This window comes from Lissotriton helveticus, chromosome 7, assembly GCF_964261635.1.
Source record: "Lissotriton helveticus chromosome 7, aLisHel1.1, whole genome shotgun sequence".
In the NCBI taxonomy this organism is placed as follows: Eukaryota; Metazoa; Chordata; class Amphibia; order Caudata; family Salamandridae; genus Lissotriton; species Lissotriton helveticus.
In genome coordinates this window covers 735,057,730-735,076,654 of record NC_136068.1, presented here as the reverse complement: position 1 = coordinate 735,076,654, position 18,925 = coordinate 735,057,730, and the positions used below count along the sequence as shown (strand labels likewise).

The 18,925-nt window shown below is 37.2% G+C and overlaps 1 protein-coding gene across 4 annotated transcripts in view; it reads left to right on the top strand.

The window, feature by feature from the left end:
* The window catches only part of ARHGAP26 (Rho GTPase activating protein 26), a 2,444,655-nt gene that overhangs the window by 2,001,638 nt on the left and 424,092 nt on the right, over positions 1–18,925 (top strand). For 3 of the 4 annotated variants that reach the window (XR_013598661.1, XM_078653060.1, XM_078653063.1), the window contains exon 21: positions 18,161–18,196. The exons of the other annotated variant lie outside the window; for it this stretch is intronic. Coding sequence is in view for 2 of the 3 variants with exons in the window: in XM_078653060.1 (XP_078509186.1) it covers positions 18,161–18,196 (36 nt within the window). In the remaining variant the exon portion in view is untranslated. The remainder of the gene's footprint in view (positions 1–18,160; positions 18,197–18,925) is intronic. 4 annotated transcript variants of the gene reach the window in all.

Below are 18,925 nucleotides of genomic sequence, written 5' to 3'. Positions count from 1 at the left end.
AACCCTTCCTTGTTCTGGGCGGTGGTTGCAGACTTCTTCGTCTTTTGCGCAATCTTTCATATGCTTCCTGCTCTCGGGAGGCTGTTGTATTTGTCTGCAGGCTTGCTTTCAGTAGCTGCGCTGTTGTCTTTCATTCGGTGCCTTAGTAACTGACACTATTCTGGATGGTGCTGTTCCTCACCAAGCGTTTCCTTCCCTTCTGATTAGATGGGTTTTCGCACACTGTTTCAGTATTCTCACAGTTTTGTTCGTGATGGCTCTGCGTTGTGGCGCGGAAAAGTTCTCAGAAGAAAACTGACGTAGGCGCGCCGGGGTGGGACTTATGTATCCTCGCTGACAACACAGACGACGTCAGGGCGGAGTCACGTGGTGCCGTCCCCTCGACATGCAGGGATGCTGTGGCAGAAAAGTTTTCCGGATCCGGTCTCACGCCTGGGGATGATTCTACATTAAGGATTCTGCAGCTAGAATCGTCTTTACCAGATACATTGTTACTCAAGGTAAGTAACTTGTACGACTGTTCATCTTTTCCACTGCCACTGGAGAGGTCCATGAGGGATCTTTCTGCTGCATAGCTAAGACCACCGAGATTGGCTTGATCACCTGGGTGATGCTTCTAAGGTGAATCGAAACTCTAAAACTCTAAAAAGTTTCTCCGTAGTCTCTGAGTCTCAGGGCACAAAGAAAATCATGGCTCCTGCACACCTTCAGCACTCATGCTCAAAGTGTTCAAAGGCATCTTTAGTCTTGGACCCCTGCTAAAAGGTCCTTCTTAAATTTTACGATGTCACAATTTCCAGGTCTCTCATCAACTTCCAATGCACGTATCTTTAACCATTCTACCAGGGGTGTGGAATTTAATAAAATATCTACTTGTCCATGGGGCAAGTTGCTTCATAAATCTACTTGTCCTGTAACAAAATTCACTTGTCCCTTTGGTGCCATGTAGTGGGACCACAAATTATGGCAGCAATCTCATTATATAAGAGCTCCGATATAGCCTTTCTGATTATGCCAGGGCTCATACCATAGTAGTGTTTGAATACTTGCAATCCCCTTATGTTGCCACGTTTCTGCAGATCTACATACTGGGGCTGAAGGTAATGGTAAGCAATAGTTCCAGGGTTAGAATTGCCTTTTGAGTCTATGCATACTTACTAACTTGAATGTTTTAAGGGTTTTCAACAACTCTTCTCTAATCTTTTCCCATACTGAGAAATGTTGTAAATTTACTTCTGACAATGGCAGACGTAAATCTTCTACCAGAGTTGGGAACAAAGTGGTTGGAGGGAAAGTGAACTTGCAAACACTCAGATTTTCGCGTGAGCAAATCTACACATGCATATTTGATCATACTAAAATGCAGTTCACAAATATTTTCTAGGAGTACTGTTTCTTGTCCTGCTTCTGTAAATTCTTTGGAATTCACGAAAGCCGTATAGCTGCACTTAACACAAGGACATATACCATGGGTGCACTTTTGAGACTTTCTTTAATAATTAAGCCCCTAATTTGGTCTGGCGTTGACCATGTCCTTTTGGGTTTATTAAAATTCTGTCTCTGTCTCTCTCTCTCTCTCTCTCTCTCTCTCTCTCTCTCTGTATCAGCTGGCTTCACTGTGAGTGACAGCATTCTGCTGTTTCACAAGGGGCATATCGGCACACAAAGTAGTTTTGTTCAGTGCCAGTAACTACTGTGGCAGTGTGGCTTTTTGAGCCCAAGAACAATTTTTGCTTTTGCCAAGGTTTGTTATAAAAGTGAGGGCCTGGCAGTTCCCACACCAATAAGATTTTACAAAAACCATGCCAAAACAAGTCACACATTGACAAAACCAAAAAGCTGACCACCAATTTTCGACCTACTGGCTTTGCCAATGCTAGTTTGTTTTTGTTTCCCATAATCTTATTGAAACTAGATACACTGATATTCCAATATGAATATTTTTGGGAAATACTAGCATTCATCAACACATGTTACTAAAATATGCTGCAAAAAAATGGTACCTGAACTTTTACTGTAGTTTAGCTAAATATTTTTTTCCTGCTTTCCATTTTTTTTAGTAACATTTTATTTTGAAAGCAAAGAATCAGTCTTGCTTTCAAGCTTCTGCAAATACTATCATCAAATCAGATAGCATTTTGGGAGCATTATACATAGCCTCATATTGCTAAACTTTGAAAACCTGTGTACACATTTTTATACTTGAACCACTGTCAGAATGGGCAGTCCGAGCTTACAATATTTACTTAGAGCGCTCACCCTAATAATTAAGGTTTTGCATTAATGAACCATAATTACAAGTTTGAACAGCATTAACACATGGACAAAAATATTACCTTAACTGCAGACAGTGCCCTTTCCTGATCGATAATGTGGTATTGCAAGCTGGCAGGCAAAGGGTTTGTGCTGCAGGGGGTTGGGACTACAAAATACACATGAAAACTTATTGCCCTTGACCCCAAATAATATGTCCTGGACGTGCTTACCTGTATCGTCCCCCCCATGTCTTCCTCTCTCCTTGATCCCACCCTCTTTGCTGGGCTGAGAACCAGGATGTCCCTCTCATCCCATACTGCATTATGACAGCTGAGATAAAAGAAGGAAGAGACAACAAGAACTTCTTGTTACTACGTTAATTATATTGGATCCATAAATTGAATTAATTGAGCCCAAAGGGACTAAATGAACGTTTGGAGTACAGTTATTTTTAATTCCATACCTTTATTACCGTGCAAACAGTTATGACTTATGGATTATACCTTCATTCTTCCCTCATAGCAAATACTGATTTTTTCATATCAGTGTACTGTATTGCTTATTTTATCGCATTATTGCTTGTTTCTCCTTTTGAGCTCATAAGATTCAGTGATCACTTGCTTAAGCTTGTTTTCTCTTATTTTAATTTGCCTCTTGCAATACTGCACCATTAGTTTTTTTCAAATTCTTACGGTACAACTGCCTGAATATATTGATTTAATTCACGGACGAATTCATGGTCCGACGTGCACTTCTTACACTTTGTATACGGGCAAGTAATTTCACTTATGGACACTGTTCGGAGTAGTTTCGTAACTATGTTTAAGTCTTTCTTCAGTTACTACGGGTACCGCGACACACACTTCCGGGTCGCGCATACATTGTTCTGGCCTGGAGAGCCGACTTAAATGATTAACGTTAAGGCTGTTACACGCTTTACACTCGCGATAGAGCATTCACAGGTATGAGGCGCTGTACTGGTTTCGATTACTTGTTATCTCGTTTTATTTGAGCACAAGCATGTTCTCTGATGCTTCACGGCGTTGGTTCACACTTATCGGCATTTACGTTCCCGAGTTCGGACTCTGATTTTATTGCTTATCACGCGAGAATGGTGTTGCACTTTTCACCCATTTCTTGAGTACTTTGAAATTCACTCTCCGAATACCTAATGGTCAATTCTTACACGTCGATGTATGATTATATTATTGTTTCTTAGAATACACGCGTTATGACCACACGTATGTAACAACGCTTATTAATTCACATAAGTACATGCGTTTCTCGCTACTTCACTTTGCAAGGTGGTCTATTTGGAACGAGGAACCCATTCTGGACACTATTAATTGGTTGCTAGCATTTAACATGTTGCTATTAGATAAACGCATATGGACCCAGGGTCAATGGGCCTATTTCTTTATTTTTGTTAGAGGGAGAATCCCCTGAAGAAGGGCTGGACCCGAAATGCATCGGGGGAATTTTCTTTGTTACCCCTGTGAAAAAATACAACAATTGAGTTCTAATGCTAACGCATTTAAATGGATTTATGAAAGTATTCACAAAAAACATGATGGATATTTCACTGCAGAAATATGAAGGCTAATAAACGGAAGTAAAATATGTTGAATTGAACGGTAATTGTTTAAAGCTAATCTTTTCGCAACGAGTGCTTTAAGGAGCTTATCCTTCCAGAGGTGAAGTATTTCATTTGACATGCCTCATTGGTTGCCCCATATTGTACAGCCTACAAGGTGTCCAACTCCTGCATAAAAAACCCCAACAGAGCTCACCAACGTGGTAAAGTGATTGAACCCATAAGAAGGGAACCACATGCCTTTTGCCCTGTGGTGAAGTTTACTGTTGTGCTGCTCTGGCCTTTTGCTACTGATCCAGCGGCCTATAGAAAATATATCATAAACAACGCTACCCAACTTCATAACCTATAAACAAAATTCTATACTAAATATGGACCCATTTATAAACCTGACATATTTTGGGCCTACTGAATCAGGTGGTCAGATTAAATCTATATACACATTATCTACAAGCTATATACATTTTATACATCTGCGGAAAGAATATTGTCATTAGAATAAAACTATACCATTTAAATGACCACCATTGGCGATGTGATCTAGCTAATAGTAACCTACACTCCTGAATAACCAAGACCAGCTTGTTTGTCAAAAGTAAGATTTTATTTACTAAATTATGGTATATAAGTTGATAGTTTTATAAATGAATTTTATTTGCAATAAAGCAAGCATGATTGTAAAGAAATATGAGAAAAATACAATTTAAGCAAGTGAATCAAAATCAAAGTGAATATTTAAAGTTTAGCATTTCTAAAATCTAATTCCCTAACTGAGCTAAATGGATAGAAATTAAAGTAAAGTTCTTTGAGGATTCTTACGTGCTCCACGCAAAGTCCAACAGCACATCACCCTCATCGGAAAGTCAGAAAGCAGCAGCCAGCCCATCCCTAAGGGCATGACTTTTTATACCTTTCTATGCTAACTAAACTACGCAAAGGAAAGTTTTCAGAAATCTTCGACGTCCCATTGGCTGAGAGTGACAAGTGACATGTCACCCAGTTTTCAAAAAGTTCCACTAAATCATATTTCATAGAGACCATTGTCCCTTCCACGTGAAGCCAGAAGCTTCCTCATATTGCAACAAATGTATTAAGTCATTCTCGCAGCGTCCATTGACTTTCATTATACTTCCGCGGATGCCAAGTTAAGGACTGACAAAATGTTCTTTTTCGACCTTGGCCATGTCCGACAGAATGATGACAGCACATTAGTTTTTGCTTTGTGAACGCAGCTTTTGACGAATAATTTATTTCAGAATGGGCGTCTCGTGACTTTCTGCAGAATTACATGTCAGCTCTTTTCTGCGGCTCAAGTGACTAGGCCCAAAAGCAGGCAACTTATGATTTCTAATATAAAACAAACACAAGAAAAGTATTAATGTAAGAAATAATGTAGATTCTGTATCCACCCCAAGTTTTACTAATTAATTAACCCACCCGATTAATCAAAATGTTACCTAGCCATTGCAAACAAATAAAGCAGCGTTTATATCTACCAGTCTCCGTTTTTCCATGAGACCCATATGCACCTAGAATAGTAGAAATGACATCACACAGACAAGGAAAAGCAAAACAAGCACATGCTTCTTTTAAGTTTGCAGCAGTTAGTAATGACAAAAACGAAAACAATAAATAATTTTATTATTTTGCACGAACAAAAAGATGCAACAATTATGCACGTTTATGAGCACACATGTTAGTCCCCCCATGTGTAAAGTTTAATCTAAGTTGTATTAGCACGACATATCACAAATCATTAATATTATTATTCATGTTATGGAAGTGTGACTTTGCGAGTTTAAACAAAATTTTGTTTTCTATCTCGCTCCATCAACTCCCTCATCTGGTGATTAACAAATCACCACACCAGCATTCAAAATTTTGGTAAATTAAATTTTTAAGAAATCGATTCAAATTCATTTGTATCAGTAAACCTAAAAGTCTGTTTCTGCATAATCTTTGCAATTAACATGACGCTCTCTATGTAACTCCTGTAATTCGATCTCCCTTTCTTCTTCTTTTCTGAGTTTATAGATTCTTTTCTTTTCTTTCAACTGTTTCTTTCTTTTATGTAACAAACAACCTAATTTGGTCAAAATAAAAATGAATACTATTATAATCAAAGGTGCCAGAATCTTGCCAAGAATTGAACTTCCGATATTATGAAACCAGTTTTTAATTGCTTGAAACCTTTTTGAAAGTTTCCCTGTAAAATCTTCTTCTTCTAAAGGAATTATCTCTGAATGCATTTGTGTAATATTCTTAATATACATTTCAATATTCTTACTTTCATCAGGTATATATGTACAACAATGTTGAACATGTAAAATGCCACAGACTCCTCCCTCTTTTGCTAGGAGTATGTCTAAAGCAAGACGGTCTTGAATTACCATAGATCTAATTGCAATAACTTCAACATTTACTAATTGAAATCCATCAGCTGTGTCAGTTGATAATCTATCAACTATAGTGGACAATTTTCTGATTCTCCCTGCATTTAGGGTTATACCAACAAAAGGTATTACAGCTTGAAAAATATCTCCCAGAACTTCAGTAAAAGTTTCTCTTTTAGCTCTATTTACATAATTATGAATTTTAAACAATCCTTCTGAATCTCTGTCAACATGAAACACTTTAGGAAAAACAATTCCCACATAACAAGTTCCATACCAATGGTCTGGAAGGTTGTAGTAGGCTTTGTCACCACAAACAAAATAAATCCCAGGAAAGATAGGATCCTTTCCACCTTTAAATCCCCAACCTCCCAAAATCTGATAAGTATCTTCACAGTTACTTGCACCTACAAAATAATTATCAAAAAGTGTATTATCTCTTCTAATGCAAAGTTTTCCACTAACTGGTTTGTCTATGTGAATTGCAATATTTTCAAGCATTTTGCCATTTAATTTCTCATCCTCTTTCTGCCAGAAGGCTGACTTAGTCTGCTTGACTAATTCATTTCTCTTATAAATTGCTCTTCTCTCCTCAACCATGTTCAAAAATTTCTTTCCTTCAGCACTTAATTTACATGTTAGATTATTCTTGTAAGCATACTCATGAGTGAGTTCATTAGTAACAAGGAAAAATTCTCTCATTTGTTTTGCTTTCTTATGCTTATTTAAAGCGTTATCAATCTTAATATTAGCAAAAATTTCATCATAATTTGAATAGTAATATTCTAAACGTCCAGTTTGATAAAATAAACTAGTTAATACACTACATGTTACAGCATAAGTGAGAGGAAGCATGTTATATGTTACTCCCTCAGAAACAGAAGCAGGTAATTTAACACAGACATAACAGTCTTTTGCATCCATTACCTTAACATATTCACTCAATAGCTTTGTGAATGTATTACTTGAAAAATCTCCAATTGATTTATCTTGATGTATGTTAGGCTGATGATCAATAACTTTTGTAGACGCACTATGTTTAGTTTGACTAACCAGAGCTTTGCTTGTTAAATTAACTTTGTGTAATTCTCTATTCATCTCTAAAGGGATAATCACAGCTAGAACCAACCAGAGCAGAACTAAAATGAGCAGACACACCAGAGTCATCTTACAGCATCTTTTGAAAACAGAACACTTTGAAGTGCTCTCCTTAACATAAGGCATTCTTGGTTAATTTTAGCCTCAAAAATAAAAATAAATTTTAAAATTTATATACACCCCCCTTTTAAAATTTTTTTTTTTTTTTTTTTTTTTAAAACCCTTAACAAGATTTCTTCGACCTTATGTCATACATAAGTTTTCTTCAACTAAACAGTTTTTCTTCGACCTTGTGTCAACTAACAAATTTTCTTCAGCCTTTTGCCAATTTAATATTTCTGTACTTCAATCATTGTCACTAATTTCTTGGATTTCGTTTTCTTCTTCACTACTATCATATATGTCAATAACAGGTGGAATTACTAAGTAAGTCCACTCAGGAGACTTGTATTTTTGGTTTGGTCTTATTATTCTCTTCCCTTTTCTTGATATCACTTCAATTTTCCTTCCAACTCCAACTTCTTTTCCAGGACTCTTTTGACTACTGATTTCTTCAACTTGTTCTATTGGCTTTTTGATCAATCTGACTCTCAATCTTCCACCTGGCCAATAGTCTGCTTTTCTCACGTACTTCTTCTTTGGTTCAGAATTATTTGATTCTGACTTCCAAGTCCTTTTCTTTCTGTTTTCACTTTCACCTTCCACGTCACTTTCTTCAGTTTCGTAGTCTGAAATTTCAATTGACTCAGGAACTTCTCTATTCGGCAATTTCACTCCTTCAGGAACTTCACTTTGTCTTCCATCACTGGTACTCGGTAATTCGTTTTCCTCCTCTTCCTCAATTACCTCTAACTTCCCAGATTTCGGATATTTGTTCCTTACTTCAGAGCTTGTTCTCTGCCTTTCGATACTCTCCTGGTCTGAAACTTCTTTTTGTTCAGCTTCTTTGTCTTCAATGGAGACAACCGAATCCTCAGTTATCTTTCCTTTTAACAGATTCTCTTCACCTTCAGAATCTATTTCAATTATTTCCAAGTCTTTTCTTGTCAGATTTCCATTCACTGGCACAGTTTCCAGATGTCGACTTTCTTGTCGATCTTCAGAATCTGGAATTACTTCACCTTCTGTTTTGCCTTCTGCCTCAGAATCAGAATCGTCTGTTGTATCACTTTCAACATCAGAACTCTCAGGAGTTGGTACTGGAATAGTGTGACTAGGATGTATCCAACGTTTCAATCCTCTGCACTTTACAGCATTAGTAGTGATTAAAATTATCTGCCTAGGTTTTTGCCATCTAGGAGCTAGACAATTCCTTCTCCGATGTACTTTCGTTCTGACCCAATCGCCAGGTCTCAGATCATGTGTCAAAACCTTTTCATTTGATTGAGCTTCAGTTCCCACCTGATTAGACACAGAAGTTACCATATCAGATAACCTTTTACAGTAATCCAAAATTGCACTGTCATTTATGCTCAACAGTTTACCTACAGGTACAAATGCTTGTCTCATAACTCTTCCCATTAAAATTTCATGAGGACTCAAACCTGTCTTTTTATCTGGTGTACTTCTTAACGACATCAAAACAAGTGGAAGAGCATCAGTCCACTTTATACCTGTTTCAAGACACATTTTTCCAATTCTGTTTTTGATTGTTCCATTTATTTGTTCAACTACTCCTGATGCCTCTGGTCTGTATGCACAGTGTATTTTCTGCTCAATACTCAAAGCTTCGCAAATTAATTTCATCAGTTTGTTATCAAAATGGCTTCCTCCATCACTCTCAATAGTGACTGGAAAACCGTACCTTGGGATGATTTCTCTGAGCATTAGTTTTGCCACTGTAATTGAATCACAGTGTCGTGTAGGGAAAGCCTCTACCCATCTTGAGAATAAGCATACAATTACAAGCACATATTTCAAACAATTGTGTAAGGGCATTTCAATGAAATCCATTTGTAACCTGGTAAAGGGACCACCCTCTCGACCAATTATTCCTGTCCCCACCACTGATTTTCTGTTTGGATTCATTTGTTGGCATGACAAACACCTTTGACAAAAAGATTCAGCAATAGTTCTAAACTTTGTGTTGAACCATGTTTCTCTGAAAAGTCTGACCATAGAATCTCTTCCTAGATGTGCTGGACCATGATATAATCTGGCCATATCAGCAATCAAACAATTTGGTAAGACTACTCTGCCATCTTTGTAAACCCACACTCCATCTTCTTCACGTGGTCTACAATCTGATCTTAACCATAAGTCTTTTTCATCATCTTCTGCTTCGTTTTGTAAATCTCTAATCTCATGCCATGTTTCTACAACAGTTGTTAGCATTAATGAATTTGAATCAGTTTCTTTACTCCTCTCCCGATTGTATGAATAATTTTTCCTTGCGCAGTATTTTGCTGTTTCATCTGCGAAGGCATTTCCCTTGGAAATATAATCAGTTCCTCTAGTGTGCGCTGCACATTTAACAATGGAGATTTCTTTTGGTAATTGTATTGCTTCAATTAATCTCCTAATGAAAACTGCATTTTTAATTGGTGATCCTGTTGATGTCATGTATCCTCTCTGTGACCAGAGTTGTCCATAATCATGCACAACTCCGTACCCATACTGACTATCAGTAATGATGGTAACTCTTATATCCTTTGATATTTCGCATGCACGAATTAAAGCAATCAATTCAGCCACTTGTGCTGAACGAACTCCTTCAAGACATGATGCTTCTTCAACATCTACGACTGTACAAACTGAGTATGAAGCTTTCAAGACACCTCCTTCGGATCTTAAGCATGACCCATCTACAAAGTAGACAAAATCCGATTCAGACAAAGGTCTGTCTTTGATGTCTTTTCTTGGTTTAGTACAGAATTCCATGACATCTAAACATTCATGTTCTATTTCAATATCATCAACAATTTCAGAATCAGGCAGTAATGTAGAAGGATTCAGATTTAAACATCTTGAAATCGAAACATTATCTGCTCCCAGTATGATTTTCTCATACTTTGTCAATCTGCTACTTGTTAGATGTTGAGTCTTACCTCTTGTCAGTAATATTTCAACTGAATGAGGCACAAAAACCTTTACAGGAAATCCCATAATGATCCCCTCACTTTGTTCGAGGCTGATACTTGTAGCTGCAACTGCTTTCAAACAACCTGGTAATGCTTTTGCAATTGGATCAAGAACTGCAGAGAAGTATGCAATAGGTTTCTTTAAATTTCCATGTCTCTGAATTAACACAGATAATGCACATCCTTCTCTCTCACTGCAATACAGTTCAAAATCTTTTTCATAATTTGGCATACCTAAAGCAGGAGCTTGGCATAAGCTCTTTTTCAGGTTCTCAAAAGATTCCATCTCAGCATCATTGAGAATAATTGGATCTTTTACATCTGACTTTGTCAGTCTTTGTAATGGTTTTGCAATTACTGAAAATCCACTTATCCATTGTCGACAGTAACCAACCATTCCCAAGAACATTCTGACCTGTCTTTGTGTTCTTGGTGGTAACATTGCTTGAATCATTTTTATTCTCTCTATTGTTACTTGTCTTTTTCCCTTTGCAATTCTGTGACCAAGATATTTTACTTCTTGTTTGCAAAACTGTAGTTTTGTTGGGGACACTTTATGTCCTTCTTCTGCAAGGCGATTTAACAGGATTATTGTGTCTGTTACACAATTTTCTCTTGTCTTTGCAGCTATTAACAAATCATCAATATACTGCACTAACGTAGACCTACCAGGTAAGTCTAGGTCTTCTAATGATCTTTTTAACAGTTCGTTAAAGATTGAAGGACTTTCTGTATAGCCCTGTGGGATTCTTGACCATCCGAGGGTCTTACCTTGGAATCTGAAAGCAAATATTTCATAACTGTCTGGATGTAATGGAACAGTAAAGAATGCATTGCAAAGGTCGATGACTGTATACCATTCAGCATCATGTGGAATCTGAAATAGAATTACTGCTGGATTTGGAACCACAGGACAACATGGAACAACAATTTGATTAACCTTTCTCAAATCTTGTACGATTCTAAATGTTCCGTTAGACTTTTTAACTCCCATAATCGGTGAATTACAAGAGCTACTCTTCATTTCCTTTAATACACCTTGCTTAATTAATTTCTCAATTATAGGTGTAATACCTTCAATTGTTTCTGTTTTCATCTTATATTGTGGAGTGTTTGGAAATTCTATTCCCTGTTTCAATGTAATTTTTACTGGATCTACGTTTTTCATCAGACCCATTTCATTTCCACTAAAATCCCATATTTCAGATTTCACTGTTTCTTTGAGTTCTTCAGGTAGATCTTTTTCTTCAAATGCAGGAAACAATTTTGTTTCTTCTGCTTCTATCATCATCATTGTCATTCTGTATAAACCATCTTCCTCCATTATTTGTAATTCAACTCCATCAGGAGAACAATATATTCTACAATTCATTTTACATAGGATATCTCTGCCCAATAGATTTACTGGACTACTATTACAAACCACAAATCTGTGTTTATCTTTGTAATTTCCAATTTCAACTGGTACTGGATCAGTTAAGTCAGTTTTAATTTGCTGATTACTTACTCCAACAACTTGGATGGTATCCCCAGAGAGAGGTAGGTTTTCAATTTCCACTGATCTAACAGTAGAACGGGTAGCACCAGTGTCCACTAGAAAAGTGATGTCTACATCATTAACTTTCCCGTTTACAAAAGGACCAGACTGGTCAACCTCAAGAGTGGCTCCAACAACACACTCTTCCTCCTCTCTCGGGCACCGTCAGCAATAATCATCAGAATCGCTGTCTTGACTTTCTGCTAATAAAAATTGTTGTGAAGCATTTTGCATTTGAACCCTTTGCTGCTTTTGCTGTTTTTGTGGTTTTATTACCTGTTCACTTCCCTGAAATCCCACGTTTGGATTATATTTTTGAACTCCCCCACAATTCGGAAAAGGTGGTTGTGGCAATTGGTCTTGACGATTATTCACCTGTTGTTGTTGCTGTTGCTGTAACTGTCGCTGAATATTAAATTCGTTTAACCCCTGTTGCATCTGTAGCTGTCGCTGCAGGTCAACACCATTCTGCATCTGTGGATTCAATAAGGGATTCTTTAAGTTTTTAGGAGGATGAGGACACTCGTCCCTCCAATGTCCAATTTCGCCACAATTAAAACAAGGTAATCTTTGCTTCAGCTCCTCAATCTTTGGGCTAAATTTCTTTGGGAAATTATTACCTTTAAACTTTCCTTGTATCTGGTTTGTATTTCCAGTTTGAACAAAATTAGTGTTCTTATTACCCATGCTGGCAATTTGTTGCTCAGCCACTTTTACCTGAGCCCACATGGCTTTCTCCTTCAGCTTCTTCTGTTTTACTTCTATTTCATCACTGCAATACTTTGCTTTTCTTAGAATATCATCTACAGATAGTGATTGCCATCCGACAATACTAGTTCTGATCATTTCTCCAATTTCAGGTTTTAATCCATAAACAAATCTATAGACAAAATGACTCATGTCTTTTTCATCTAATTTTTCATAACCACTGTATTGTTTAAAAATTAACAGTAGTCTTTCATAAAAAGAATGAACTGATTCTTTTGTTTCCTGTTCTGTTCTTTCTATTTTAACCCAATCGACTTCTTTGGGTGGAATTTTGTTTTTCATCCAAACAATTACTTTCTCATAAAAATCCATTACAAGTGGATTTGGAGCACCTGTTTCTTTAATTCGCTCAGGTTCTGCTTTTGGCCAACTAATCGATATTTTACATTCTGTCCAAAGATCAGATGGAACGACAATGTCAAAAAATCCATCTAAATCAATCCACAGAACTTTTGACACTTTGATAAACCTATCGACTTGCCTGTACCACTCAACTGGTTTTTCCCTCAATTTTGGAAAGTCATTTGTAAATAACAGAATGTCCTGTCTCGACCAAGGGACATGAACATATCCTCCACCTGCAATTTCTCTCATTGGAAATTGTTTTGACAATTTTTCCAATCTTTCATCTTCCTTCCTTTTCGTCCATTTTACTCTCCATTTATTCAGTTCTCCTAGCTTTTTGATATAGACAATCAAATCTTTAATATGAACTATTCTTCCCATTGAGTTCAAACTCTCAATGTCACTTTCTGAAAAGTCTAATCTGTAATGCTTTGCAAAATTCTTTTGTTTACTCACATCGATTTCAAGTTCTGCTGCTAGATCCTCTAGTTGATCATATTTGTTTTTCGTTTTCCACTGAATGCTTTTGCAAATGAACAGTAGTTCATCATCTCGATAGTAATTTAAACTATCTGAACCAATTGTTCCAATTATTAATTCTTCGATATTCGCTTTTAATTTGGCCACATCAAGTTTTGGTGTGGTTACTCTGACTTCAGGACTCCCTATATCTGATATAGCACCCATAGGTGTTTTTGGAGATAAATCCTCATTAAACGTTAAATCAGGCATTCTCGATTTAGAAGTGTTTATTTCAGATAAATCTGAATAAAATTTTTCAGCAGCCTTTTGAATTTCTGTATTTAAAGGAATAGTTAATCCAGCTTTGTTTGTTTCTCTTTGATCAAATACGGGCTGAACAGGACCAATTGTTACTGGAACTGTCACAGCTTCCATGCCTTTTGTCATTCTTTTTATTAATTCTTCTTTTGATCTTATATATTCATTATAATCAACATCTTCAACATTTCTTGCCTCTCTTGTATAATCTTTTGGAGGTTCCCTTGCTCTTGGAGTCATTGTAAAATGTCTACCTTCATTTCGAGCATTCTCGAATTCTGGTCTTCTAGGAGTTTCATTGATTTCACAATTATTTGGATAAAGTTTAGGAGCTTCACTAATTGGAGGTGCACTCGGTGAAGTTTCGGTAGAAACCACCGGAGTAGACCATGATCTAGGAGGTCTCAAAGGCTGATTAGGCTGATTCTTTCTAGCAGTTGTATATATTTCTTCCATAACTGCATCCTCAGATTCACTTTCCATTGATTTCCCTGTAGGAGAACCCATTACCATTTCATGAATTAAATACAATCCTTCACTCATGTTTCCCTGTCTCCACATTCGCAATCTATCTTCATGAGTTTCTCTTTTCCAAGATGGATTTTTAGAAGGTCTTTTAATTCCACTAGCTTCTCTTTGTAATTGATACATCTCGTCTTCCCACTCAACTAAAGCTTCAAATTGAGTTGGTCTCGGTTTTGGAACAAGAGCATTCATTTTCTCTCGTAAGTTTCTTAAGACTCTTACATTAAATGAACCATCATCAGGCCAAGTTAAAACACCGTCATTTTTAGTATAACGTTTCCAATTATCAAACCATAAGACAGTATGATATCCATATTCACCTTCCATATACGCTGCAGGTGTTTTATACTTATGAAGTAGTTTACCACCTCGCGTTTCGATTTTCTTGTCAGGTGAAAATAAATTCTTGAACTTCTGAAATAATGTTGACTTTTTCTCAACATGTTTAAAATGATAACTCATTTTTAAGAGTTAAATCTAATTCACAAAATCGTTCGTAAAATATTTCCGGGATGTTCCGTACAACAACCAATCCGTGCGCGAAACACACCAACAAGCCAATGACAGTTGAGCTACGTCACTTTTCTGCTCAACCAATAAATTTGGAGTTTTTCCGAAGGACCAATCAGCTCACAGGCCGTCAGAGACTCAAGAGCCAATCCGAATATAGCTTGTGACGTAGGTCACCCAATCCCAGCGCGGCTCTGTGACGTACACAGCAGCTGCGGTTTCTCGTTTCTCACTCCTGGCGCTTACCCCTCCTTCACAAAATCTTTTCACAGCGCCATTTTAAGAACACTTTTCAGTGTAAATTAATTTTTAACGATGACTATAGAGACAACATCTGTTCGTTTCGCTATTTAGGATAGTTTACATACATTCAAGTATCCACACTTCGGAATAGACGGCGCTATTCACACTAAGGATAATATTCAATTGTCAGTAGGGTAACCTTACCCCACCCTTCTAACACGTATAATTATGAACTTGCTTTGCTCTGAACCCACCGCGAAGTGAAAGTTCTAAGAGTTCCACTTGAACATAAAATACAATTCAAACTCGCACTTTCACACGGAAAATTTCCCTAATTTCAAACACACATGAAATCCGTACAGGGCTCTCACCTGTTTATAGAAATCATGCACCGTTAGCAAAATAACGACGTTATCCGTACAGGGCTCTCACCTGTTTATAGATATGAAACATGTACCCGTACAGGACTCTAACCTGTTTATAGATAATCATGCACCGACGTTAATTTACCCTTCACTCAAGCTCAGATATAACTAATACTTTTATCACAGTGAGTTTTATGGAAGGCGCTTTGTCCCTATTCTCATGCTGCTTTAATTTCTTAGAAAACCCTCACTATACAAGATTCACACCTAGCCCTAAAACTGTGCTGCTCGGCGACAACACTATGGTATATGGCGATACCTCTTGTGATACTCGGCGATATCACTACAAACAGAACAGATGGCTTGCGTGACTAATTTCTCGCCACACAATCTATACCGGTATAGCTTACAGATAGCACGAAAAACGAACTTAACATGTGTTAAAACATCGATCCTATTTCCATACCATAACACTTTAGTAACCCTTAGCAACCAACATATTACCTTGGTTACCCCTTAGCAACCATCAATTTCTGCTACCAGAGAATTGATCCAGCGGCCTATAGAAAATATATCATAAACAACGCTACCCAACTTCATAACCTATAAACAAAATTCTATACTAAATATGGACCCATTTATAAACCTGACATATTTTGGGCCTACTGAATCAGGTGGTCAGATTAAATCTATATACACATTATCTACAAGCTATATACATTTTATACATCTGCGGAAAGAATATTGTCATTAGAATAAAACTATACCATTTAAATGACCACCATTGGCGATGTGATCTAGCTAATAGTAACCTACACTCCTGAATAACCAAGACCAGCTTGTTTGTCAAAAGTAAGATTTTATTTACTAAATTATGGTATATAAGTTGATAGTTTTATAAATGAATTTTATTTGCAATAAAGCAAGCATGATTGTAAAGAAATATGAGAAAAATACAATTTAAGCAAGTGAATCAAAATCAAAGTGAATATTTAAAGTTTAGCATTTCTAAAATCTAATTCCCTAACTGAGCTAAATGGATAGAAATTAAAGTAAAGTTCTTTGAGGATTCTTACGTGCTCCACGCAAAGTCCAACAGCACATCACCCTCATCGGAAAGTCAGAAAGCAGCAGCCAGCCCATCCCTAAGGGCATGACTTTTTATACCTTTCTATGCTAACTAAACTACGCAAAGGAAAGTTTTCAGAAATCTTCGACGTCCCATTGGCTGAGAGTGACAAGTGACATGTCACCCAGTTTTCAAAAAGTTCCACTAAATCATATTTCATAGAGACCATTGTCCCTTCCACGTGAAGCCAGAAGCTTCCTCATATTGCAACAAATGTATTAAGTCATTCTCGCAGCGTCCATTGACTTTCATTATACTTCCGCGGATGCCAAGTTAAGGACTGACAAAATGTTCTTTTTCGACCTTGGCCATGTCCGACAGAATGATGACAGCACATTAGTTTTTGCTTTGTGAACGCAGCTTTTGACGAATAATTTATTTCAGAATGGGCGTCTCGTGACTTTCTGCAGAATTACATGTCAGCTCTTTTCTGCGGCTCAAGTGACTAGGCCCAAAAGCAGGCAACTTATGATTTCTAATATAAAACAAACACAAGAAAAGTATTAATGTAAGAAATAATGTAGATTCTGTATCCACCCCAAGTTTTACTAATTAATTAACCCACCCGATTAATCAAAATGTTACCTAGCCATTGCAAACAAATAAAGCAGCGTTTATATCTACCAGTCTCCGTTTTTCCATGAGACCCATATGCACCTAGAATAGTAGAAATGACATCACACAGACAAGGAAAAGCAAAACAAGCACATGCTTCTTTTAAGTTTGCAGCAGTTAGTAATGACAAAAACGAAAACAATAAATTATTTTATTATTTTGCACGAACAAAAAGATGCAACAATTATGCACGTTTATGAGCACACATGTTAGTCCCCCCATGTGTAAAGTTTAATCTAAGTTGTATTAGCACGACATATCACAAATCATTAATATTATTATTCATGTTATGGAAGTGTGACTTTGCGAGTTTAAACAAAATTTTTTTTCTATCTCGCTCCATCACTACTCACAGAAGAATACCATATATTTGTGTTTTTCTGTTCCATTTCTGCTGTTTCGACTTTTTGTTAGTTTGGTCCAAGGGTGTGTACTGCTTCAGCTGCAGATTTTCCATTTTAGGTGTCATCTGATCTATTTGCCGTTAGTGTCTCCCCAAACATTGGTATGGACATTGTACTAGGTACTGGGATAAGCTATCTTCACACATTCAGTATGGGAAATATTGCAGGACCGCTTCACTTCCTTTCTCCATGACTGGGGACGTCTTGCTGACAAAAGCTCTCGTCAAGCCAGACCCCAGCAGGAAAGCGAGGCCTAATTTGCGTTCAGAACCATGCAAACCATATTTCTTTGTGTAATTGGGTGAACTCACCCCAAAGCTTTAATAGGTGAAAACTACATAGTGTCGGAGTGCAGTGAAAGCAGATTCTTAGAACTGTGGAGGCAAGTAGACTCTCTTGATGTTTTGTTTCACTGCACGCCTATAAAAACTGCTTTGAAGTTAAAAATAAAAAGTAAATGTCTTGCAGCCCCCACCCCTTTCTATCTATTCATCGTTCGTTCTCTGTTTTATTTGCAGATTGAATCCCCAAAATACATCCAGCTTGTTAACTAGGTATGTAGCTTTTAAAGCATCACAGCAGCCATGTTTTTCTTTTAAAATAGTTTGCGGTGTTTGTTACTGATTGCACCTTTTGCTTGTAGACGTTTTTCTGATTAAGGTATGTTTACACAAGGTACAGCTAAATTATCTTTTATGAATAAAATGATCAGAAAAAAGCTTTTCATGCGTGAACGTGCCATACGACATACGAGGTGCACCAGCTCAGTGCTACTTTTCTACAGAGTACGAGTATAAACCGAAGGATAAAGATATAATCGAAGCGTAGGGTGATGTGTAGTGGCTTTGAGTCTCTTAAATGGCTCTTTAAATGAAGATTATTCAGTATGTGGCAGCTCGCCTTTTGTATGGAAATAGTAGATTCAGACTGGCCTCAGCAGCTCCCCTACTTTGCATTCCCTCCTACTATTTATTGAAGCAGATTCCATTTTTGTTTCCGTCTATTTTCTTTCGTCCAATAAACCAAGCCACTCCCATTGTTCCCTACTAGAAGTGTTTTTTGGCGCCCCGGCCCCCTTCCACTGTAGAGTGAAGTTGGAATGACCTCAATTTTCACTGCCCTGCCCATCTATCCAATAGGGCTGTTGCTGCCATATGGACTAAATGTTTAACTTCTTATCAACTGGCTACCGTAACCAGCAGCTGAAATGTGACTCTTTTTTTAACCAACATATGCAAATGTGAAGAGCTTAACAGATTTCCATATGGAGCATTTTTGGTAAC